This window comes from Marmota marmota, unplaced genomic scaffold (assembly GCF_001458135.2).
Source record: "Marmota marmota marmota unplaced genomic scaffold, marMar, whole genome shotgun sequence".
Classification (NCBI taxonomy): domain Eukaryota; kingdom Metazoa; phylum Chordata; class Mammalia; order Rodentia; family Sciuridae; genus Marmota; species Marmota marmota.
The window spans coordinates 2,309,475-2,335,918 of NW_026000222.1; the positions used below are offsets into that span (position 1 = coordinate 2,309,475).

The 26,444-nt window shown below is 53.1% G+C and overlaps 1 protein-coding gene across 1 annotated transcript; it reads right to left on the minus strand.

Moving 5' to 3' along the window:
• Positions 1-21,605: 21,605 nt before the first annotated feature.
• Foxl1 (forkhead box L1) lies at positions 21,606-26,303 on the minus strand. The gene is given in 2 exon segments (XM_048792509.1): positions 21,606-23,936; positions 23,938-26,303. Coding segments are annotated over 2 exon segments (1,041 nt in total). The 5' UTR covers positions 24,484-26,303; the 3' UTR covers positions 21,606-23,441.
• Positions 26,304-26,444: the final 141 nt, after the last annotated feature.

Consider the following 26,444-nt stretch of genomic DNA (forward strand, 5'->3'; position numbering starts at 1 on the left):
AACCCAGGGCCCCACCTATGCTAAGCAAGTGCTCAGCCAAGCTGCGCCCTGCGCTCTAATGAGCGCCTAAAGATGGGAAAACCTGTCGGGGAGGAGGACATGGAGTAGAAGGCCCAAGGAAACACTTTCTCTCCTCCGGCCCTGGGCGACTTCCCACGCCCCCCAGCTCACCCACCCCACTGTTTGGTTTTTTTTGACAGAGTCTCACTCTGATGTCCAGTCAAGATGATGTCAAGCTTGTGGGCTCAAGACCCTCCTGCCTTGGCCTCCTGAGCAGCAGGACTAAGGTGAATGCCACCATGCCTGGCCCCACTCACACTTTGGAAGGTCCCTGGGTCTTGCTGTCTGAAAGGACAGTTTGAAACCCGCTTCTTCCTGCCAGAAACATGCATCCAGAACAGTCTGATTTCATATCACAGTCACAACCGCTCCCCAGCGGGGCTGCACGGAAGTCCACACAGAAACCCCCTGAAGTGCCACCGGACCTACACGCACACGCACGCACACACACACATGCATGTACGCATGTGCACGTACACACACACAGAACGTGAGCCCACGGGTCCACCTTCGTCAGGCTCAGCACACACTGCGGGGAGCAGAAACCCTAAAGGAGGCTGACCCCGGCCCCAGGGCTGCAGCCTGTTTCCGGATGAAGGCTGTTCCTGCAGATGGCCTGGGGCCTCAGGGGCGGGGAAGGGCTTTGAATCAAACTTACTCCCCTCACCCCACCCCACACTCCACACCACCACCCCTCCCCTGTGTGATCTGTGTGACCAATCTGCATCTTCAAAGTGAGCCAGCAACACCTGCCGAGCAAGGAGCGCTGGCCGAGCCCCACCACATCAGCGGCCAGGCTCCGGGGACGCAGAGCAAGCTGCTACAGGCCGCACCCTCGGAGCCCATGGAGAAGGCTCTGGACCCTTGTCCACTGTGCAGAGGCCTGAGAATATTGTCACTTGGTTACCAGAGCCTGTGCATCAATTCCATGCACAACCAAAGGTGTGCAGTGTTTATCATTCACTAACGCACCAACAATTCTGGTTTCTCTCCAGTAAAATTATACATTCTGTCCCACTTAAGCCACATGACTTCACTGGCCCAGAGAAACATGAGCAGAAATGTCCCCTGCCACTTACAAGCCAGCCGTGGTTCTCCACACCCTCTCCCTCTGCCTCCACGTGGGCTCAGGAGGAAGAACCAGGGACACACAGCAGACTGAGGCTGTGACGGCCTCTGAGAGCCAGAGGGCACTTGCTACTGTGGCCCAACCAATTGCACCCCAAGCTCCGAGACAGAAATGGCTCTTTGAGTGACGACACCAAGCACAGGAGGCTCTGCAGCTCTCAGACGGCGACCCGTGGTCACAGGGTCTTCCCCAGAGAGGAGCTCGGGCTTCACTTCTGTGCTGCGCAGACAGAGGCCACCTGAGGGAGGCGGTCAGGTGCTCTTACCTGTGTCCTCAGCCAGGACCCCTAGGCCCGAGCACAAAACACAGGCGGCCATCTTCCCCGGCCCCAGAAGGGCCTATTTCATCCTTCTTCTCTTGTGTGATGCGTTTTGGGCCTTGTTTGAGAAGTACTTTCCTATGTTAAAATAAGAAATCTACTCAACCATACTCTCTCTCTCTCTCTCTCTCTCTCTCTCTCTCTCTCTCTCTGTGTGTGTGTGTGTGTGTGTGTGACATAATCATCAAGAACACAATTAGTTTCATGCATGGCTGGACCCACAGTGCAAACAATACCCTCAGGACTGGGTGTTGCTGCGCCAACTCTGTTCCTCTCTGTTGATTCTGTTTTCAGGCAGAAACTGCCCTCATGGGGGCAAAATGGCTGCCTGAAGCTCCAGGCTTGCATCCTGTCCTCTGAGCCACCCAGCCAAACAGAAACTTCTTCCCCCATAGTCCACCACCACTGGTACTTTTTGGCTTACATGGGTCCTATGTCCTTCCCTGATCCCTGTACTGTCAAGCAGATGCAGGGTCCTTATCTGACCCGCCATTCTGATCTTGGACCCTTCTGCAGAAGGAGCCCCAGACCAAATGCCCTTGGGGAGGGGAGGGGACCCCACGGGAAATCACATGCTGCTGACAGAAGACAACCCGTGAGCCCCGAGTTGGCAAACGACAGCTGTCAGTTTCATCCCGAGGCAGGGCTGCCCCTCACCACACTCCCTCAGGCCTCGAGTGTGCAGAGGGGGCAGTGCTCACCCCATGGTGTCAGGAGCGGTGGCTGTGTGGTCTAGGCTGCCGACATTTATTTCCTCCCCACACATCGCGGGCTGGAAGACAGAGAGCTATGCCTCCCAGACTCCTGGCCTCCGGGGCTCTGTACACGACCTACGTCCCACCCGTGGGAAACCTGGGCCTTCTCCTTTCCCTGGGCCACAGGGCCTGGGTGGCTGTGGCAGGTGTCGGATCTGCAGCCACCTCTCTATTTCCGCGGCAGCCTCAGGTCTGTGCCGTAAGTCCGTTTTAATTGTCCACAGCAGTTTCCTGCAGCTCTCTGACCTCCGGACGGTGGGACGGAGCCGTGACTCTCTTTTCTCGTGGGCTGGGTGCTGGGAATGGAACCCGAGGCCCCGTGCTTGCTGGGCAAACTCACTGCCCCTGAGCTACAGCCCCGCCTGCTGCAGGATCCAAGCCTGGGACTAGAGGTGTAAATGTGCTCTGCGCGCCGTGCCCCATGGGAGTCAGGGGATCCGAGGAAGGGCACGCGCCTGTCTTCTACAGGTGCCTCGCTGGGGGACAACACTGCCCCCTGCATCTGCAGATCAGCAGGGGAGGTGGGAGCAGCAGTCTCCCGAGATCCCTACCCCGGGTGCCCTCCTGGAGAGGGCGTCCAGGCTTCAGCCCGCCCAGGAGCTGCCCGGTGCTGAGGGAGTGCGGACTGTGGCAGATTTGAGCGTCCCTGGTGTCTGAAAAGAAGAGGCAAGGCAGCGCCTGTCATGCGGGAGGACAGCAACGTGCCTTCCTTCAAGGGAAGATTTCCTCCCACGGGGCGTCCAGGACTGTCAGAAGCTGGGCGCCATTCCAAAGGTTAGGGATGGGGCAGAACGTATAATTTTAGCTTTTCAGATGGCCCTTTCTGTCTCTGAAATGTTAAATGCTGTCTCACCACAGTTGCAAAAGCCTCACACACAGTGGGTGGGTCAGTGCCCACTTTGTCTTTCTCCAGGCAGAGACGTCTGCAGAGACTAAACACCATCAAGGAGCACCTCCCGAGTTCAAGAGCAACACCACGCAGCCACCCCAGGGCCTTGTGGAGCAGGTAGAGCCATCCACGGGGGCACGAGGGGGGTGGACTTGCTCACCTGCGCCATGGCTGAGCCGGGGTTTGAGCTGCTCTGAGGCTGAACGGGGATCAGTGTGCAGAAGGCTGAAGCCAGGGCACAGGTCCCAGGCGAATGGTGTCTGCAGTTTTCCCGGGCACCTTCTGCAGCTGACCCTGGATCCCAGGGTGAGTCCTGGGATCCGGGGAGAGAGAGGCTGGGAGCAGCAGGCCCTGACCTCAGCTGGGCTTCAAAGGAACATAGCTCCGTCTCAACCCTGCAGAGGGTTTTGTGACCCCCTCTCCTGAGGCAGAGGCTGCCAGTGCCCTGACCATTCCATGTGCCCCACCATGCCTGTCCATAACAACAGCCTCCACCACAAGCCCGAGACCGCCCGAGGATGTCCCCACCTGCCGATGCTCAGCCCTCGCCCACACCAGAAAGCCCAGGTGCCCCTGCAGCCACGCCCTCATCACCCTCATCGATGGAGCCATTCGTCTCCGTCCCTCCGGACCTTACGTCCTTTCTCCCCTACAGATGCCACCCAGGACCACCTCTGAAAGAGTGCTCGGGCTCTTCCCTCAGGCTCTGCCATCTGGTGCCTGAAGGGCTGTGGAGAAACGTGTCCTCCCTGCAACATCTGCTGTCGCAGGGCAATGTCTCACCCCTGGATTCCGTCATCAGGGATCTATCCCTGGGGCTTAGGGACTGAGCACCAGCCAAGGATCTAGCAGGCTTCTGAGTACGTCACCGAGGAACTCAAAGCAGGGACTCAAACAGATGTTTGCACACTGAGTTTGTAGAAGCACTGATCACAAAACCCAAGTGGCAGGTGCAACCTAAGTGCCACGGACCACGAACGGAGGAGGAATGGGCCCACCCAGGAGCCTCAGAACGTCAACCAGCCTTTAAAAGAAGGGGATCCCTGCACCCACTACGGCCGGGAGAACCTTGAGGGCACTGCGCTAAGTGAAAGGCGCCAGTCACATAAAGACACTCTGCCATTCCACTTGCCTGAGATGCCAAGTCATCAGGTCCCGGGAAGCAGGAAGCAGCCTGGCGGGTGCCTGGCAGCAGGAGGGAAGGCCCGGGCGTCAGTGTTAGCTGGTGCAGAGCCCTTGGGAATGTCTTCATGCACTTTGGCCTGGTCACTGCCACCTGAGGCTCAGTCAGTCACCAATACTCTTCTCTAAGTGGACTCACTCGCTTCTAATAAATCTATGAGGAAACTTTGTGTTTCTGGTGTGAATGGAAACGCAGGTCTGGGAACCTGCAGAGAGCAGCTAACTACAGAAGTGAGTGGGCAGAGCCACGTCCAAGGACACGTGGGTCACCTGGCGCTCCGAGCAGAGGCTGCCTCCGTGAAGATGGGGCGGGGGTGTAGAGGCAACAGGGACCATCACGGAGGTTTCCCACCGCAGAGCCAGAGTCCTGAATGAGGAGTGGAAGGAAATAACTTTCTGTATTTTTAACTCAAATGCATTTAGCTTCAGGCTTGACGTCCTGCCTAAACCATCCTAGGAATGCCCGGCCGAGCGGGGCTGCGACGCCGAGCCGCAGCAGGAGCTGCAGACAGCCCCAACTCCCCTGCGGGCTCCCACCCACGGCGGTGGCTGCCGGGGACAGGGAAGCACTGGAGTCCATCTCTCCTTCCAGCGGGAGAAGCAACGTCTGGAGAGGCCGCAGCGCCTGGGCCAGGTACTCAATGTCCCCAAGCAGTCACATCCCCAGTTCTTACAAAGTCTTTGTGGTCTGACCCAGCCTTCCTCTCAGGCCAACACTTCCCCTCAGAAGTCCCTCCGGCAGCCTGTTCTTCACCCTTCACTCCCCACACCCTCCGGATGGGAAGGAGGCCTCCAGCGAGGTGGCTGTCCAGGGTCCAAAGCTGGGAAATGACAGAGCTGCTGCAACCTCTGGTCTCCAGCCTCCAAATCCAGTGCTCTGTTTGCCAAAATGCCAGAGGGGAGCCGTCCCAGGCCTTTGTTAGCCTTGTCACCAAACCTAAGTCATGCAGCAACAGGCAGCAGCTCTGCAGAGTCAAGAGGAGGACATCGCTCTGAATCTGTCCTACAGCCGGGTCAGCCGCCTGGCCCCAGGCAGCGGCTGCACCATCCCCGTAGACACAACAGACTTTTCATGATTCTGCATGGCTGAGGCCCAGGAGCGTATTTTTACCCTGGTGAGTCAGTCATTTATTTGTCAATAGAGGCCAGTAAAGGAAAAGGCCCAGAGGCCACTTATAAACAGACACAGCCCCTGGAGACATCCCAGGGGAACCAGATTGTCTAGAAATGTTCTTGTTCCTGAAGCAACACCACGGCCCCCCAGGCCAAGGGGCGACGTCTGGGAAGTGGGCTGCTAGAAGGGCCCGGGCCCAGCAGGGGCTCGGAGGCAGCGCACGCGGGCCTCAGGCAGACCTGTGCACCAGCCCTGCCGCCTGCAAACACGTGGGCAGGGGACTGCCGTGCCAAGCCCCAACTTCTTCATCCATGAAGTGGGCACAGCAAAGCCAGCCTCAGGGACTCTGCAAGACTAGAGGGGGTGACGTCTGTCGCAAGCAGCCCGTGGACGTCACCGCGAGGGTGAGGAGCTGCCGGGGGACTACCAGATGGTATTTGTGCAGTGTTCACTCCCAGCATCAGGGCACTGTCTGGACACCACCACGTGCAGCACTTGCCTGTGGCTGAGAGAGGAGGAGGTGGCGTGTGCACTGCGGCCACCGGGAGGGGTAAGAGATGAGGGTGGGCACTCTGCCTCCAGTGTGCCATCGGGCGGGTCCCGCCAAGGCTAATGAATACACCCACCCAAGGAGGGGTGCCTTCTCCCAGAGGCATGTGCAAGATGCCCTGGCAGCTTCACTCACCATACTCAGAACTGGGGAAAACCCTGGCACAATGGAAGGGGCACAGGAAGGGTGGTGTGTTCACATAGGGGAATACTACAGAGCCGTGAAAAGGGCAAAGAATTGCTGGCACACAGAGGAGCCTATCAGAACGCTGGGGAGAGACTCCAGGTAGGAAAGAGCACACGCTGGAGGCCACTGGCTGGAAAGCCAGGAATAGAGAAAACTCGTCTATGGGGACAGAGGTCAAAAGAACGGTGACATCTAGGTAGGGCAACTCACTGGGAGGGACACTTATGGGGTGACTGAATAGTTCACGTCACAATCTAGTGGCCGTCACAAGGGACCACTCAGTGGTCCAGGGGCTGCAAACTCAACGGTCTACAAGGGCCAGGAAGACAATAAAAATGACTGGAATGGCCAGGTGTGGGGCAATAGGTACCATGCTGCTTCAGTTGCTGCCAGACCTAACTGCCTGGGTACGGTGTGTGAAGATTGAACCAAAGAAAGCAGCCAAACCTGGTGGTCCCTGCACACACTGGCTGCAAGTCTGAGCCCCCTGTGTGCATCCACTTCACAGTCAGGAGCCAGAGATGCTCAGGGACCTGGCCCCCAGCAGCACAACTCCATGGGAAAAAAAAAACAGATCATCGAGAGACGCATCCAATAAGGGCGGCTTTCAAACACTTATGTGGCCAGGGGCCTGAGGCCGGAAGAGCCCAAGAGAGCCAAGAGCCATGAGGCTACCCCAGGGTGCATCTGAAAGCCCTGGCCTTCCTGGACAATCTCCTTAACCTCGCCTGGTGCTCAGTGTCTTTCTCAAGTGGATACCAGGTCCTGGACGTTGGCTACTCAGGCAGTCTTACACCTGTATCATGCCCCCAGGTGCCGCACTCACAGTACGCACTCAGCAAAGTCGCTGGGCCAAATTAACCAATCAACCAACGGACCATTTCCAAGTGAGGATGTAAGAAATGGTGACACAAGTGAAAGCCCCCAGCGAGGTCGTCGTGAAACTGCAAGGCGCTGACTGGACACCACCACGGGAAGCCAGCTGTCACTGACAGTGCTGAGAAACTTAAGATTCAAACCCCAGAACTAGAGTGCACGGCCACCGCGAAGCCATCGAAGCTGTCCAAAATCTGTCTGTCATCCTCAGGTCTGGAAAAAAACTGCTCAATAAGAGTTTAAAAATGCGATTCAAACAGGTGCGATTAGTCTTTTGATTAACGGTGACTCTTTTGGTTAAAGGTGACATAAACCCAACACGAAAAGGCTTAAGAATTCACCAAATTTTTTAATCAAATACCAGGAGCTGACTTGGGCCTCGGGGACAAGATTGTGTCTTCCCTCTTGCTGGCTCGCCAACTTACACTCACACACGCATGCACACACACATGCATGCACATACACACGCGCATACATATACACGCATACACACACACATGCATGCACATACACACACGCACACACATACACGCATACACACACACATGCATGCACACACGCACATACACATGCACACACATGCACCCACACGCACGCACACTCATACACGGTCTGTTCTTTTTCCTTGCAAGAGAGAAAAGAAACCATACAAAGACACTCTCCCTGACAGAATCCGTCGGCGTTGGGGAGACCGGGAGACGGAAAGGCTTTCCCGCCGGGCGGCGCCGCCCTCCCCACGCGGCCGCACCCAGCGCGCCCAGCCTTTCCCAAGGATGGGGATTTGCCGCGCGGCCCCAGTGAGAAAAACCCCGAGCTGCGCTCCGATTGGCCCACCGCGAGCACGTGCGCGAGCCCGGCCAATCACGTGGCACGAGGGCGGCGCCTGGAGCGGCCCCAGTCCGCCCAGGAAGCCTGAGCCGCCAGCCCCCGTTCCTCCGCGCGCCCCGACGGCGCTCCGCGGCTTTCTTTCCGGTCGCTGCGCAGCTGCCCGCGTTGCGTCCTGTCACAGCCCCAGAAAGACGCCGAGTCGGGAGTCAGGACGGGCCAAGGGCTGCGCCCGGGCGGAGGGGAGGAGGCCGGGCGGGCACGGCGGGGACCGTGCGTCACCGCCGCAGTTAGCGTCGTCGGAGGCCTTTGGCGCTGGTGCTCTGCTGCCGGGCCGCCCCTTCCCCTGCGCAGGTGAGGCCCGGGAGTGGGGCGAGGCGAAGAGGCTTGCCCGCGATCAAGCTCCTGTTAGACGACGAGGACCAGGCGAGGACCCCAGCTTCCCCAGAGGGGCGGCCGCCTTGGGGCCACTGCGTGGCACCGCTCCGTTAATATTTCCCTCTAAGTCCTCCCACGCTTTTTACTTCCTTAATGTTTTAAAGCAAACTTCAAAGCGCCCTAGTACCTGGAAAACAGTGTCTCTCGATGATAAGTAGAACGTAACCAAAAGCAAACACAGTAAAACAAAGCAATGTTATTAACCTCTAGCTGGACGTGTACCTGCCCCAGGCTCTCTGCTCCAGGCCTGGAGCTGTCTGTTAAATGAGAAGATTGGCAGGTGTTAGCGCGAAGGCGACACCCAACAGAGACTCTCCTTGATGGAATCAGTAGGTGTGGAAGCAAATAGAAAAGGGACAAGGTTTCCCACAGGGTGATTCAAAGACATGCGGTGTGGCATCCCGGCCACCTGCAAATCAAACATACAAACGCCTGTTCAGCAATGTGGTCATTTTCAGGGCCACCCTTTATTTATGGCAAGGAGTTCTAGTCTCCCTCCTCATTAGAGAACATAAAGATTGTTTCTGAAATGAACGTGTTAGGACTTCACTTTTGAGATAGCAGAATAAAATATTTGCCCTTTGGCTTTGGAAAATCATGTTTCCCAACAAGCAAAAAAAAAAAAAAAAAAAAAGGAAAAGCAAACCCAAGGTCCTTTTTCCATAAGTAGAGACGATCTCCATGGCTCTAGAGGACACAAAGGTGCTGTAGTGGGTGAAGCTGACAAGCCACTGGAAAAGACACCCACAACTACAAAGAGAGCTACAGGCCTCAAGCCCCACCCCCTGGGTTGGCGATAGTCCTGCAAAACTGAGGAAGAACTTGGCAATGGGAAGCAGCAGACACCTTGGAAGGTGGGTGGACACAGAACTGGGAAGAGGAGATGTGTAAGGGACACTTAGACCCCAGTCCCCACAGTATCTGTCTACCTCAGCCCTTTGTATCTTGAGTACTTTCTCTGGATACATTAAACTGAAGACCTCAGCTGGGGTCCCCGGAGCCCTGGAGCACCCTGTTGAAAACACACTGATGAAAGCCAGCAGGCTGAAGCACAGGAACCCACCACCTGCTCCCCTGCCCGGCCCCAGCTTGTCAGGATCCGGGTCTGTGTCCCCAGACAGGCAGTGAGATCTGTCACAAGGAAAACCAGAGGTGTTGAGGGCCACAGCCGAGTCGGGATGACGCATGGCATTTTTGCCGGAAGTAGTGGTTGAGAGGTGACGCCAGCGAGCCATTAAGATGATGACTTTTGAGTTCTCGCGGGAGTTCCCGTTGAGTTCCGATTGAGCGCTCCCCGGGATTCCTGAAGAGTTCAAGTTGGTTGGTGAAGTTCCGGTGGTGGGAGTTCCGGTTGGTGTGTGGTGTGTTCCTAGAGGAGCCATGTGGGTGGCGTTTGGGAGAGTTCCCGGGGAGTGTGGAGTGTGCTGGTGGAGTTCGGAAATAAAGTTTGTTCCTGCTTGAGTGGCTCGTGATTTGTGCCCAGTCAGACTGCAGCACAGAGGGAAGACCTGTGGAAGTATGCAAAACCCTGTGCCACCTGTGGGGAAATCCACCCATACACAACCTCACCCAGGCTCACGGATCTTCTGGTCCAACTCTGTGTGCCTCCCTTTAAAGTATGACTGACAACCAAGAAGACTCCAAAGTAGAATCCAGAGATCACAGTGTGTAAGCCTGCACACGCGCACACACACACACACACACACACTCCATGCACACATGCACACACACATACAGACTCTAAAACATGGTCTCAAGATGTGGTTCAGTAGTACAACATACGCTTAGCATGTTCAGCTCATGGCAAAACACGCATGCAGGCACACACACGCACACATGCACACACACACAGATTCTAAAACAGTCTCAAGATGTGGTCCAGTGTTACAACATATGCTTGGCATGTTCAGTTCATAGTAAAACACACACAGCACACACACATACACAAATTCTCACAAAGACAATCCAAATACACTGGAGTTTCCAAGTACTGTTAGAGATACTCTGTTATCCTTAGAGCAGCTGTTTTTCAAAATATGGCCCAGGGACCAAATCTAGCCTGGCCTGTGAGTTAAGAATGGTTTTTACATTTTTGAATGATGGGGGAAACAGATGAAAAATATTTTGTGTCACACAAAACTTACATTAATTCTTACTTCTGGGTTGGTGAATGGTCTTATTGGAAAGTGGCACATAATGGCAGAGTTAGAAAAGAGACCCTTCAATTCACAAAGCTGAAAATATTTACCATCCAGACCTCTACAGAAAAAGTGCCAACCCTGTCTTAGAAAGAGGATTACATTGTCATTTTTCATAAAATTGACAGCATTTTCCCTCTTATGAATATATAAAATAAACATAAAATAAATATAAAAATAAAATTCATTCTGAGACAAGTTGCATTCCATCATTCTATTTCCTTTCTTGTGTAACTTTTGTTTTTCCTGGACTTAATAGTGGCCTCAAGTTTTCATCTTATTTGTCTTTTTAAAGACATTTTTAGAAATCAAAATATAAATACTATTTAACATGTGTGTGATTTTGATTAAAATATCATTTTATAAAAGGAAAAAGGGGAAGAAGGAGGAGGAGGAGAAGACCCGGAAAGAGAGTAGAGGAGAAAGTAGGAGAGGAACCATGTATCAAAGGAACCAATACAACATAGAACCCTTGTTTAGGTTCTAACTGGAAGAAGTTAATTGTGGAGAAAGAAAAAAGAATTATGAAAAAATGGGGAAAATATAGCCACTAAAGAATATTGTGTAATGTGCAGGAATTTCTTCTTTATATTTTAGCAATAGATGAGGCCCAGAATGCATTTCAAAACCATCCAGATTGGTTTTGAGTTGATCACGCTCTACCCTTGTATGTGTTTTAACTATTATCATAAAATTAGAAGTCCCTCCTAAACAATATTCCCCTAAAGGATAGGGATACCAGTCCCAACAATGTCTTCAGCTGCCCTTCTCTGTGCAGAAGGAACCGGCTCTACATAAATGGGTTCCCGGGCTCCCATCTCTCACCAGCCAGCGAGCTCGTGTGTGCACACAAAGGTGGCTGGCCGGGTCCTGGAGCAGGGGAGGGCCCCTTACAGGTCTTCAGAGCAGGAGGGTCTGCCCATTTCACAGCCCACTGAGAATTCACAGCTCTCTAATTGTGAACCACACATGAACCTTTTTGGCTTGGGAGCTCATTTATGCTTGGCAAAGGCAGCCTCTCATTTCAAAGCAGGGAAGCGAAGACTTTAAAAGATTTAAAACCCAGCTCCAAAAGCTCCGTGGACATCAAATAGCTTTTTTGAAACAAGGTTTTGATGAGTTAAGAGCAAACGAATTAGAAACACATGGATTAAATTCCCCCTTAAAATCCGCCTGGGTTTAAAAAATGAAGGGGAAAGGGGCTTGGCAAATATCCTCTCGGTTTTATCAAACCCCACACATTTTTAAAACAGTGTGAGATGGTCGGTGAATCCAAGTGCAGCTGTATTCACCCAGTGCTATCAGCCGGGCGACGGAAAGGGTCCCACTGACCAAGTCCAGAAGCCACTCCATCCAGCAGGCCCAAGCCTCTGCTCAAACAGCCCAAAGCCACCAGCTGAGAGCTCCGGCCAGTGGCGCACAAAGTGGTTCTGGTCTTTGTACCACCCCTGTCCCTCAAGGTATGTAACTGCAAAAAGGATGTGGCACCTAGCGGCATTTCCACATTACTCTGGTCCCCCCATGTACCACGCCCGTCCTCCAAACCCCCCACAGCCATCGAAGGACAACCAAATGGCTGCCACCAAAAGAAAGCAGCATGGTCTGAGCTCTGTGTGCTGGTTGGGCCCCATCCCAGGCTCTGAACAGAGCAGACCCGTGTCCTGTTAGAACCCTGAGGCCAGGCGTGCACCATGGGGACGAGATGGCAGAGTCCTGCAGCACAGGAGAGGTGGTGGCTGTCCCTGAGGCCAACTCCTGTCTCAGTACAAGTGAGAAGTTGAGCTGGAGAGTGTAGACCTGACAGGGTCACCCATCAAGACAAGCAGCCTTGGTGCTGGGTTTCAGGGTTCCTAATTCCCAGGCCACCCATAGGCTGCATCTTAAGATTTGTGTTGCACAACTCTAGGGAAACACTCCAGAACAGGGCTCAGGGTGCTCTTGGAGGATGCCCCTGAAGCTGTCCAGCAAGGGGCCTTGTGAGCACATCTCAGGAGAAGTACCAGTCCCCAGCCTTGCCATGTCAGTGCTGTGGAACAGTAGTGCCCGATCCACCTACAGTTACTGAGACTTGGTGAGGAGGTGGGTGTGGACAGTGGAGAAGACAGACCCCCAGCACCAAACCGCCTGGGTCTGCCTCCCCGCGTGACTGCTTAGAGCTGTGTGATGTTGGGCAAGCAACCTAGCCTCTCTGGGGCCCCTGTGGCTCCTCTGTAAACTTCAGGGAACAGTGGCTTCCATCTGGAGGGTGGCTGGAGGGCTGGCACGAGTCTGTACATGTGAGGCTCCGAGTGCCCACGCGGCACTTGTGCTGATTGTGATGCGCCCATCACTGCAGATAAATGACCTCATCCCATTGAATCCTCACCACGCCTCAGTGTTATTAGTCCCATTTGTGGGATGAGAAATCTGAGGCTCCAAGAAGCCAGATGACTTGCTAACCAGTAGAGAAGCTAGATTCCAGCCCGATAGGCTGGCTCCAGGGCCACCTCACACCCAGAAGGCGCCTCTCCTTGGTGGTGCACGGTTGGGCAAATAGGGCCAGGCTGGCTCTCAGGCCAGCTCAGCCTCTGCACGGGCACTGGGCACAGTGAAGAAGCAGAACAGCCAGAACCAAGTGCTGACCCAATCCAGAGCCTCCCGTTTCTATTAGCTGGGCGCAGGGAGGTGGGTCCTGTCCCAGTGCAGTGTCCAGAGTCCTGTTCTGAGTTCTAATCCCAGCTTTGCCAACCATCCAGCCAGGTGACCTTGAGCAACAAGCCCTACGTGGGCACTTACATCACGGGGCTGGGAAACAAGTCACAGAAGAGCCGTGAAGCCTGGCTTGGCAGGGCTCCCGGCGTGCACTAACTGCCCAGGAACCGTGGCTGCTCGGGGCCTTGCTGTCATGCACCAACCTCTTCCTCCAGAAATAGGAACTGTCTCACTACACAGAGGTCTCAGCCCCTCCCTGTTGGCTCCCAGGTGGCCAGCCCCCTGCGCAGCACAACCTGTCCTGAGGGAGGCACAGAAATGCGAGGAAAACCCGCCTCTGTCGCCCGAGTTCTCGGCGCACACTTCTGGGTGTGATGCAGGGGTGTGCCTGGCGCTGGCCGTTGTTATGCCCGTGAGTGTACACGTGGCTGTGTCTTGCTTTCAGCAAGATCTGATATGGAAGGAATCAACAAAGACGGGGTCACACGTAGGGCTCATGTTTTCTGCCCTGATGGATGAGAACCAAACCTCCCTCAACCCCAGTCTTTTTGTCTGCAAAGTGAAGTCCATGGTACCCGCTTCTGAAGGGTAGTACCAGACCATAGCTAACGTGATCAATAAGGTTTTCCTATCACTGGATTCTCTTCCCATTACCAGCCCAGCTTCACACAATAAGCCAAGAAAACTGCAGTTCCGAGCCATAAGTACCAGGGAAGGGATGAGTTCATCCCCTGGGCTTGCTCAAGATGAAAAGCATCGCTTCGCTACGTCAAGATCACAAATCTATTACATTTTTAAAACCCAAAGAGGGGGCCCAGGCCCTTTGAAGCCAACGTAAATACAACTGTTTAACAGCTTATTTTAACGATCCAATGGGAACCCAGTTTTTTAAGTGGATTCACATTGCCAGCACCTCTCTCTGCGACACGGTATTTGTTAGAAATCAGGATTTTACTTAGCTAGATGTCTTGCGGTCTCCTCCGCTTTGTTTCTTAACAGGGTCGTCTTTCTGTGAGTTTTCTTTGGCTTCCCAATAGAAGAGTAACAGATTCCTTTTGAAGTTTTTTATTGATGAATGAGCCGCTATAAATAACCCTCCGTGGCAGCTGCCCGATCCCTGAAGTTGACTCTGGAATAATAGTAGCAGTGGGAACGGAGGGCAATTTACGGCAGCGCGTCACGAAATAGTTTAATGGGCTTCATACTGTTTAACTTAATCTTTACAGATGTAAAAACAGAAATACAATTATTTTAACAACTATTATTACATATTGCTTTGCTAATGCAAACAAGGGCTCGGGAAGCACCGAGACACTGACTCAGGAGCTGGGGGTAGTTGTAAAGCTGGGAGGGAGAGCGGCCGCGGGAGCCAGGGGAAGGCTCGGTTTCGGGTCCATGGAGAGGCAGTGATGGGGACCCATAATCTCCCTGAAAGCCTCTCTCTGCCGCCCAGCTTTGCCACACACACAGCCACACACAGCCGCACGCACGTCATAATCATGTGGTCATCCACAGTGAACTCCTCTGGGCCGATTTCAAGCGCAGCTCTGCGGTATGAATTATGGGGCCCGTGGAGAATTTCAGTTGCTGGGAAAGGCAGCCACTTGCTCTTTACGGAGGAGCTCTGAGGAGTTGCCCTGTTTCTCACACTCCCCAGCGGCCACCCCTCCCTGCTCCTCACCCCTCCCCCACCTCCCATGCACATAACCAAGTGTCCAGGGAGCATCCTTCTGGCCAGGCAGGGGCACAGCTCACTGGAGAACCTATAATCCAGCGACTGCAGCTTGAAAGTTCTCCCTGTCCCTGGGGAGCTCCTGGAGGCGGCAAAGGAACCCAGGTCTCCTCCGTGGGGTGAAAATGATGTCCACCGGTCCTCCTCTCTGAGTCTTGGGGGAGGGCCTGGACTCTGGGCCCCAGGCTGGGGAAATGCTGTTCTTCAGTGTTTTTCTCATGAGCTCAGGGCGGAGCTGGAGCCCCTCCACTCCTAACAACGTAATTTTGTGCCCAGAGGGATTTCGCCTCCTCCCCTGGCCCTCGGTGGGGTTCTCACCACTAAAACAAGGAGGTCGCAATTCTGAACCATTTGAGAAATGACAGATCTGGGCAAAGAGAGCCAAAACATTGACTGCGAGAGCTCAGCTGGAGACCGCGGCTACATCTGTGGCCAGCACAGACCTGCCCACCCAGTTGACGGCAGCTCCTGACCACTGCGGCCCCCCATCCCAGAGCTGGGTGGGTATCACCTACTTCAGGGGTGAGCCCCACTGTGCATCCCCCTCCCAGAGCGAGCGAGTAAGGGGTGGGCAGTGCTCCCCAGGGAAGGGCACCGGAGGCAGAGGGAGATAGCAGTGGGAGGAAGGCCCTTCCCGAGATGATGCCCCCTTCCCTGTGCAGACGGTGATCAGCAGCCGGGATTTCGCTCCAGCGGGAGAGCCAGGCATGGAGGATTTGTGAGGGCCTACTGCGTGGTGGACACCATGCCAGACACCACGGAAGGAAGGGAAGCAGCAGAAGTGGAACCTGTGCTCTCACAGAGCCTCTGGGGCAGCGGGCAAGACCCGGCTGGAACTGGCCGTGAGCAACTGCATGATCGACTTGCACTGAGGGGCACCCAGGGAACGCCGGGCCTGTGCGATCCAGGTGGCCACTTTGTGGGCATCACTCCTGGGCACCTGAAACGTGGCTCATCTAAATTATGATGTGCTTTTAGTGCAAAATACAGGGTTCCAAAGACTTAGTAACTTAGTACGTATATAGTGTGTGTATATGTGATGTTAATTCGTTATATTAAATTACAAGACGAAATGATAATATTTTGGCCATTTGAGGTCAAAACAAATATATTATTACACTTAATTCCACCTGAATCTACGTTTTTAATGTGGCCACTAAAAATTGCTGAATCACTCTTTTTTTTTTTTTTTTGCTCACTGGTCCAGAAGAAGATATCCTGACCAAGAGGCATATGAGCCCTCTTAGCTGGAAAGTCCCAGAGTTTGGGCTGCTGGTGTCACTCAGGCAGATCACCTCCTGGCAGGTGGGAGACCTCCAGTTCAACTTCCAGCACCACAGGAAGAAAGAAAGTAGGGGAAAGAGAGCCCCAGAGTCTGTGAACTTGTCACAGGGAGGTGAGAAGGTGACAGAGTTGGCTCCTGCCATCATCCCCATTCTTCTGGCGTCAAGAGGTCCAGAGAGATGAGACAGGGTTTCCCAGGTGTCAGTCTTACAGGTTGAGGGTCCCTTATCTGAAGTGCTTAGGTCCAGAAGGGTTTCATATTTGGGATTTTTTCAGGTTTTAGAATATTTGCACAGGAGATATCTCAGGGATGGAGATGCAAGCCTAAACATGAAATTCACTGATGTTTCCCAGGCACCTTCCACACAGCATGGCGGTGGTCTTATATGATATTTTTAGTGAGCCTGCAGTTTTGACCAGGAGTGCAGCACCTGCAACTCCAGGACTCCTTCTGAAACTGACCTGCCACGTGCCTCTAGGACAAGACACCTGACGAGAGAGAGAGAGAGAGAGAGAGAGAGAGAGAGAGAGAGAATCCATCCACTGGCCTATTGTGGGGGTGGTTAAAATTAAATGAGAAAATGGACATGGAAGTTCTTGTGCAAAATAAGTCTCTTTCCCTCCCTATATATTATTACATCTTGTTGTGAGTTGGTGATCATATCAAAATTAAAAATTAAATAAATCTATTTCTTGATCATTTCTCTCCACTGCAAGTCTGCCAATAGTTAAAATAAAAGTACTGTGACATACAGAGTTCTCTGTCCCTGGTAGTCTGTGAGTGCATTGCACAGGAAATGCAGAAATACTTTTTGGTGGTAATCATGATAGAAATGACAATGATGGTGGTGATGATGGTGGTGGGTGGTGGTGGGGATAGTGGTGATGATGGTGGCAGTGATGGTAAAGGTAAAGGTGGCGGTGTTGGTGGGAATGATAGTGATGGTGGTTGCATTTAAAGACTATATTGCTCACATATGTGAAGGAAATACCAAAATACATTGAAAATACCAACTATGCTCTTGGAGGAAGACTATCCCAAGTCATTATAGAATTACAATTTTGCTCTTTTTAATGATTTTCTGAATGCTACATTTCTTGAGTGAAGACAATGACTTCTACACTGGGAGGAGTCTCAGTGGAAGGTAACATCAAGGTCATGAAGAGTGCCGAGGGGCCACTCTGGCCAGAGGTAAAGTATACAGAGGGAATAAAGGGTAAGTGGTAAGAACACCTTTCTCTGTTCGTGAAATCCACTCGTGGCATCTACACCTCGCTTTGGTGGCTCTCAACTCTGGCTAGGGAATCAGTAGGACTGCCTAAGAGGTTTTCGAAAACATTCCTGTATGTTCGCACCACAGGTCACCTGAACATAGAGAGTGGCACAGAGATCATCTCGGAGGCGGGGCGCCGGGACCACGCCCAGTGGGTGTGTCGCAGGTGGATGCCTCCAGGAACCCTTGGGAGAGAGCAGGGAGCCCCGTAGCGCCCACCCCACGGTGCCTCGCCTCCCCCACCCCTTGTGCTCTCAAGATGGAGCCGGCAGCACAGACTCCAAGGCCAAAAATGTGGGAAAGTTTATTTATTTCCCCAAAACATTCCTGATTTGTAATGTGCTTTCTAAAAATGTTCCAGCTGACCAAGCCCCTGCTATATTTAGCTGCAGCATTTAAAAGAAATGTTCTTTACACTTTATAAGGCGGGCCAGGAAATGCAAGGGTGTAAGAGAAAATTGCTCCTCCTCTGGTCCCTTTCTCCCAGGAGGGGACGGCAGCTCCCAAGGCCCACAGGAACAGCCTCTGTGCTGGGGAGAAGCAAAGAGTCCCATCCACTCAAGGGCCCTGAGCTCACAGGGGCCCAACAGCCATACCTGGGAAGTGCCCCCTGAGTGCCTGGGCCCCGGGCTGAGCCGGGAAGCATGGTGGGGTTTCTGTCCTGCAGCCTGGCGTCTGTCTGGCCCTCGGCCATGTCTGCTGTCCTCTGCTGTCCCTCCATCATGAGTGGCAGCTTATTTTGCTCTTGGCTCTGGATTCCAACAGTCAGATCAGCTCCGAGGTGGAGCTGTGCAGTGAGAGGTGAAGTGGACCGCAGCCCTGGCGCAGCAGTGCAGAGGAGTCCAGAAGACAGAGATTGGAGGCTCTGTCTGTATACAGTGCTAGACCCACCATCCATTAGTGCTTCTTGTGTGCCAGATGTCAACCAGTTCCACTCTGACCACCACCCAGGCAGGAGGTAGGTCCCTCCCATTCTGCCAGCGGGGGGGGGCCCTGTCAAACCAGTGGATGCTCAGGACAGCACCATGAGGCAGAGGCCCCCAGTGACTGGCCTCTCCCCACCCCACCAAACACCAAGTACTGAATGATAAGGAATCAATAAGATGCCAATGATAGGGCCTCCCCATCTTGGGAGGTGTGTCTACCAGACCTGGAAGAGTGGGGGTAGGAGGTCAGTGGGGGGTGGCCAGTACCTGGCAGGGCAGATGCCTGGGGCACCAGAAGGGTTAAAATATCTCTTGCTGCACAGAAGAGACAGAGCTGAACATCAGGGATACAGGGCCCCCACCAAGGGTGGGCACACGTCACATCCAGAAGGCCAGCAGCAAGGAACGCCTTGCCTTAGATGCTCAACGACCTGAGCCAAGGCATGTGTCTCCCCTGCAGAGATTGAGGACAGAGACGGCAGGGTGGGGGCAAGACCACGAGGTCAAGTCCAGGCCCTGGTCCCACCCACCTAAGAGGAACAGACCAGGTCTGGAGCTGCCTCCTGCAGGAAGCCGACCCGTGGGAGAGCCCGTCCTCTGCATGCCACCGGCAGCCTCGATATCTGGGCAGTGGCCACCACATGAGCCTAAGGAGGCACCCTTCCCCACCCACACACTGGTCCCTTCTCAGCCCATCTACCCCTCAGGCTGACCCCTGTGACCATGTGTTACCCAGGGTCCCTCTAGCTGGTCTCTGACAGGTGTCACTCAATGAGAGGCATCAGTGTGAGGCTGGGTACTGCGCCGGGCTCCCTCCTGCTCTGGATCCGAAGGTGGGCCTGCTGCAGGCCGAGGTGGTGGGAGAGGGTGTGACAGAGCACTTCCCCTTGCTGGTTGGTACCTGTGTCCCTGTCCTTCCCCGCCCTGTAAACAGTCCCTCCCCTTGGTCTCTTCATTGCCCTAGTGAGTTTCCCTTCTCTGCCAGGACAACCCTTCTCACACCTGATAGGTAAGTGGTCGAAGCCAAATCTTTGCCCCGCCATCTCCCCTTATGCCTCAGTCCCCTCTGTCAGAGTAAACAGAGACACCTGAGTTGCCTGTGTACCCCTAGATTGCCAGGCATCCCCACAGTGCAGATCCTGAGCTCAGACCCTCCCATCCATATTTGGCCTATGAGCCCCACATCTGATGTCCCCAGGGCAATTAGTGTTTGGATGCCATTTGAAGGGACAGACCCCCACCACCACTTAGCCAAGACCCCACCAATTTCTCTCTCTCTCTCTCTCTCTCTCTCTCTCTCTCCCTCTCTCCTGGGGATGAAACCCAGGGCCTCATCTGTGCCAGGCAAAATGCTGTCTGTCTCTTGGCCTCTCCAGGTCACCGTGAACCCAGGAGAACTGGGCCTTAGGAACTCTGGATAAAGACCGGCAAGGTGGAGAACTCTCCATTTGGCTCTTCAGGTTATATTTTTAAATTACTTTAAAAAGCAAAAGAATTTTACTTTCCCAACAAGCTCATGTTCTTTATTCTTAATAATAAACTGTGCTTGTTACAGTTTGTATTTTCTACTTTGTGAAAAAGGCTTTACTTCATGGAAGCCAGAATCCAGCCACCGTGAAGGAGGTAAGGCACAAGACCCTGACTTGCTGAATTCTCTCACTTGAAGGTGCAGCTGGCTTCTGAGATTGTCCCCTACTTCTGTGACATGAGCAACAGCCTCCTGTTGGCAGGTGGGCTCTGGGTCTGGGCTGATTCTGTAACCCACCCAGGGATACACACTGTGACTGCATATCAGAGAACATGGTATTTCTGAAAAGGTCTAAGCAGGCTTTCTGGGTTCTGAACTCTCCCAGGGTGTGCTGGGAGCCTGGAGAACACTGGCTCCTACAAAGCCGGCAAATTCCCAAAGCCACACAAAGCAGGAGACCTCTGCAAAGTTTTCTGTCCTAGTAAAAATTGTAGAGACCAAGTTCTCAAAGTGGCTTCATCTTCCAAGATTACTTTATAAAGTCTTTGTTAGTTTTATTACAATAATGCAAAAAAACAAAAAAACAAAAACAAATAAACTGTCCCTAGCTTGAACTGTATAGGAAAACAAAATTGTAGAAAATTATACAGAAAAATAAAATCTTTCAATAATATCAATGTTTGGGCTAATGTGAAAGGACCCAACAACTCCAATGTATATGCAAAAAGGGTGTGTTTCTGGGAGTTCATATCTCTAACATATACGTATACATGTAGGTGTGCATACATATATCATACACAGGCATACATATGTATATGTATACACCATAACATGCATGTGTGTACATATATATATGTATGTATACACACTTACCAGTATACATGTGCCTTCAAATCCTCTGTTATGATCAGTGTATTAATCCGCGTGTGTGAGAGAGAAAGAGATAGGGCTTGGAGCAAAGATCACTTCATTCAGAGGAGAGGAGAGATGCAAACCTTGAACTGGTTGTATAAAAGCAGAACCATAAGCTTGCTTCTGGTTTTCTCTTAATGGAGCTAAGATTCTGTTTTAATTAAAGGTACAGACCATTTCTTGGGTCTCACCGATGTATAATCTTGAGCCAATGATAAGTATGGGCATTAGAGCAACTGTTTGGGTCAATAAGGCCCAAATCCCCTCTTTTTCTTCAGTAGGAAGAAACATGTACAGAATTACATAAATCACTCCAAAATCCATTTTCCTTAGCATTTCTAAATCTGGGGAGAGGGAGGGTTGAATAGAATCGCCTTCATGTATGTATAAATACACAAAGTACACACATACTCTTGCATTTCTCTGTGCCTCAAAAATAATGTTCATACAATACTTCTTTGAATTTTAAGTCTAAACACAACCTTTTTCAAATAGTAGTATTAAATTATTTGATTCTTGAAAAAATAGTGGTCATCAATGAAGAACATGACAGCATATCAAACAAAAGAAAAAGAAAAATTTAAAACACCCAACACAGCTCAAGTACTCAACTTCCTTTCTGGCGTCCAGACTCCTTGGGGCACTGGGTCCCCCAGTCCCCCCTCAGCCTGTTCCTCTCAGGAGCCGGAGCCTCCCGTGCTGCTGCATGGCTCTCGACTGTAATCCCAGTCTCCTCTTTCCTATTACTCTGTTTGTTTATTTCCCCCTAGTAATCCACTGAACCAGTCACTGAGAGGTTAATGTAAAAACAACTTTATTCACAGAGGCTGAGAGTGTGGGATAACAAAATATCCAATGACAGCCCACCACATTTTAAGTTCAGCACAGTGAGCCCAGCCCTCACCAATGGGCCTCTGCAAATCAAGGACACTCCTGAGCTCACTAAAGTTTTCCCTTCAGCCTGGGTAGAACCCGGCCCTGGAAATGCTTACGGATCAGTATGCATGTTGGCTGTGCAAAGGGATTTCCAGAAGGCCAGCTCTGCACCTACAAGCTCTCGGCTCATCTGCCTGCCCCAAACATCCTTCGAACATATGGACCAGGAAGCCCTCTTGACTTAAAGTTCAGAATCATTTCTATACAAGTCCTGGGAAATATCTTAGTTATTTTGAAGGCCTCTCTTAGTCCACTTCCAAGAACTCATGGCTCTTTGTACCTTTCCTACACCAGACAAAACACAAGTTCCTTGGACGTTCAGAAAATCAAGTTTCAGAACCCACAAGGCAGCCCAAGTGGAGGTGTGTGGGAGTCTGGGAGTCTGAGAGTGGTCCCCCAAAAGTTGGAGCTTACCAGATCTTTGTGGCAGACCCAGCTGCCCAACAGACTTCCAATCACCTCCTCAAGGTGTTTATTCAAAGTCAGCCTCCTGGTCTGCAGGAAGGGGCTGGGAGGGGGTGTCCCCATCCCAGGCTGGGAGTGTCTGAGAGAACGCTCCACCAGGCTCCATTGCAATCTTCCTGGGCCGGACCCTTCCTCAGTCAATAGCAAGTTTTCTTGCTCTTCCCAAATTAACCCATCTCTCTCTCAATCAGTTTACATTTGCTTCATTTGGCTTTTTAGATTAAATTAGTCCTTCATTACAGGATTCTGGAAAATGTAGCGAAAACCAAACCCAGATCTTGAAAAACTATGGAAATTAAAAAAAAAAAAAAATCTGATGTTGTCTAAGGCATATTCCACCCTCCACACCCTCCCCCTGTCGCTTAAAATCTTTCAATCCCTTAAAAACAAAAGCAAAAGCAGAGCGGCTATTCTGAATTATAGACCCAGCAGGAAATGTAGACTAATGAGCCATCTCACTAGGCAATGCAACACCGCCTTACCCAGGATGCGCCTCAGGAGAAGCTGTTACTGTGAGAGTAGAAAGAGTCAAGTGTTTAGGCAAAGAATAAAGCATGTTTCTTTTACTGCCTAGAAAGAAATTCAGAGAAGAATTCTCCATTTAAAATAAAAGTGTTATTGCTTTCCAGGGTTTCTTGGCATCCACCTTAACCTTGGTCATAAATGCTAACCAGGCCTACATTTCCAAAATGACCCCATGGAATGGGGGCCACCCTGAGCCCCAAACTGGACTTCTGGGACAAAGGCAACTGAGAACTACCCCCCCCCCAAACACAGGGTACTCAAAGTCAAAGCCCAGGCCACACAAGACATCGGAGCCTGCAACCATAGTATGTAGATCCAAAGACCACTGTGACTGTTAGTCCTGTGTTCAGGTGGTCAGCAGGGTTCTCCTGCCTAGTAGCCTAGGGCCTGTGGTGGCAGCAGAGGATCAAGTCATTAGGTCAAGGAATTCTCCTGGAAAGGGTCTGTTCAAATCCCCACAGGATGGTTCTTTTAGCTCTCCAAAGCCAGTTCCTATTGCTGGGTAAATCCACTCCTGAGGAGGGGGGCAAACGCGCTCACCTGCGCACAGAAGTTGGCGAGGCTGACCAGAACCCTAATGTCTACCCAAGCAAAGATCCTTTTTAAAAGAATGTGCCTCTTCTCCGGGGGGCGGGACGGTGGGACCTTGGCCGGTGGCTCAGAGGAGGCTCCGCCAGGGCAGAGGAAAGAACGCGCCACTGTTTGCTTTACTGGAAGCGAAGCACCGCGTCGGGGAGCTGCAGGGGGAAATAGGAGAGGAAAGGGATCCCCAGCTGGTAAAAGCCGCCCTGGACGTGCGGGTCGAGCATCAGGGAGGCGTTGAAAGGTGGACGGAGGCTGGAGGAGGCGGCCAGAAGTGAGGTGCCCAGGCCGCCGGCCGGCCCTGGCTTGGCGTCCCCCGGGACCTCGCCCCCTCCAGCGGGTGTCTGGCCCTGCCTCTCCGCCAGGATGCTGTCGATGCTGAAGCTATTGGACTTGGAGCTCTTCGGAGAGCTGCGGGAGGCGGGCCGCGGAGGGGACCCCGGGCCATCCCCCGTGCGCGCTGGCTGGCCCACCGCCACCGCCACCGCCATGGTGCCCTGGACAGCATTGCCTGCGTCCTGGTCCGGCGACCCAGGGCCCAGCCAGTGGAGGGACGCCTGCGGAGAGGAGCCTTCCCCGAGGGGCGAGGGGCGCGTGTGCGCTGCCCTCACGGCTGGGGGGTTCCGGACTGGGGCGCGCTGCCCCGCTGGCCGCCTGGGGCCGCGCCTCTGAGCCGCGCTCCTGCAGCTCTGCGCGAGCCCGCTTGGCCTCCGGGGCCCCGGCGCCGGGTTTGGGCTTCCTCTTCCGGCGCCGGTAGTTGCCATTCTCGAACATATCCAAGCAGCGAGGGTCCAGCGTCCAGTAGCTGCCCTTGCCGGGCCGCCCTTTCTCGCGGGGCACCTTGACAAAGCAGTCGTTGAGCGAGAGGTTGTGGCGGATGCTGTTCTGCCAGCCCTGCCGGTTGTCGTGGTAGAAGGGGAAGCGGTCCATGATGAACTGGTAGATGCCTTTGAGTGTGACCCTCTGCTCGGGCGCGTCCTGGATCGCCATGGCTATGAGCGCGATGTAGCTGTACGGTGGCTTCTGCGGGGGCTCCGCTCGGCCCGAGGCGGCCAGAGCAGCCGCGGGGGCGAAGGCCAGAGGCAGCCCGGGTCTCTCGGGGCCGTACAGATAGAGCATGGGCGAGGCGGCCAGAGCCGGCAGCTGGGGACCGAAGACGTGACTCATGGCGAGCCACAGCCGGCGCTGCGCTCCGGTAGGCAGGCGACCCCGGAGGCTCTAAGGACTACGCCGCGCGCCACAAGGGCCCTCCTGGGGAGCCTGCCTCGAGTCTGCCCTCCGCTCTGCCGCTCTCCCTGGCTGCTCCGCGCTCTGTCCTTTCTTCATGGCTTTAAAAATGTTAAATAATTGTTGTAAGTTTGCTATTATATGTTGACTTAGCGCTGGAAAATAAATTGTCTATGATAAACAGTCGTTGTGTTCTCAGCCCACCCACATTAATTAAAATTTCATTGCTGAAAAACTCCAAGCTTTTCTCTCCACGTGTCTTTTTGATACCAGCCAATCGGTTTCGGGGCTATTCCTTCATTTGTTTATAGAATTAGTCTGTTGATAAGTCCGCCCACCCAAGTTGAATCAAGCTGTGTTTATTTGGAAAAATTTCCGGGCACCCAATATATAAACGCACTGATCTGATGTTTGAAATATCACGTCCACCCCTTGACGCTGTAAGCACACAGTCAGTGAGGCAGGATGTGGACGGGTGGCTCGAAGCCGGATCTGCAGGGCCAGGAAGGCAGGGTGGGGAGGAGCACCAGCGTGGGTTTTACTGTTGGCCTGGGGGCACCCCACGACCTTGAGTCTCCCACAAAAGGTCTCTCTTCTTCCAGGCCTAATAGGAGACGGAGAGAGCAAGGCCCTACAAAGTACTTTCTGAGGCCCTTGACCAAAACCTTTTTTAGAGGTAGTACCCCTGTGAGAGGTTTGGTGTCTGATGTGGGGTGCAGCCCTCCCGAGACAGATGCTGGGCACACTCTGTGGGAGACAGGCATTCTCCAGGTGCTGAGTGCCCCCAAAGAGGAGTGGACCCCAGGAGCCAACCTCTCCTTGAAGGAAGGCAGAGGAGAGCAGAAGGCACAAGGGTACCAGGTCTATAGCTCTGGTTGAAGAAGATTTCAAAAACATTGTTTGCCGAGTTGGGGGCAACACTAGAGTCTTTCTGGGGGGCTAAGGTTGCAAGCAAGAAACACCATCAAGGGGAACTTGGCAGCTGGCGGGTGAGCTGGTATTTGTAGATGCGGGTCTTTTGCTTTATATCCTGTGCTTTCCTGTTTATAACAAGGAGGGGGGTTATAACAACTTCACAAGTGCATGCAGCTGGCCCGTGATTACATTAAGCATTTGGGAAGCCTGCTTGCTCTCCCCCAACGCCCCCCCCCCACCCTGGGGTGTAAGCAGCTCCTCTTCTCATTTTACATTTAGCCACGTCACACTTTGAATCAAAAATCTTGAATGATACCAATTCCAAAGGAGTCCTCTCTTGCCCACTCCAAGTTGGGGTAGGGGTGGGGGCATGTAGCGTGACCAAGTCCTGTTTGTGATCTCAGCTGAGTATTCTTTTAAAGGAAAAAGAAAACACTGGGGATAACTGAATTAGCGTTTCATTGAGTAAACCGCCGAGCGGTGCCAAAGAGAAAAGGGAGGGTGGGGACAGCAGGTGGGCGTAGAAACGGCCACCCAAACGCACCACCCGAGGGGGCGTGGCACTGCGCACTAATGTGGGGGTAAGGTCTGTCGCGGCCGCTGTCACGAAGACACATCAAGCTGGGGACTGGTTGCCAGAGCTCAGGTAGCTTTTGCACGAAAAGCAGGAGCGCATCCCACTCCGTTAGGAGGAACCTGGAAGGTAACCCACGTGGTTGGGGGTTTCCGGATACCGTGGAGGACGTAGACGGCAGAGGATGCGGTGAGTTTGAAACACCAAAAGAAAGTCGCAGCCAGCGTCAGAAAAACCCAGTTTAGGTGCAGGTCCCAGGGTCTGGGCTGGCGTCCCCCAGTCGGGACCTGCACCTAAACTAAGGTATGCCTAGCGTGCCGGCAGGCCTAAGTCCTGGGAGTGGCCCTCTAGACAAGAGGGGGCGGGACGTAGTCCTCTCAGGATCCCTCCTTATCGCCAGTGCACCCCCTTT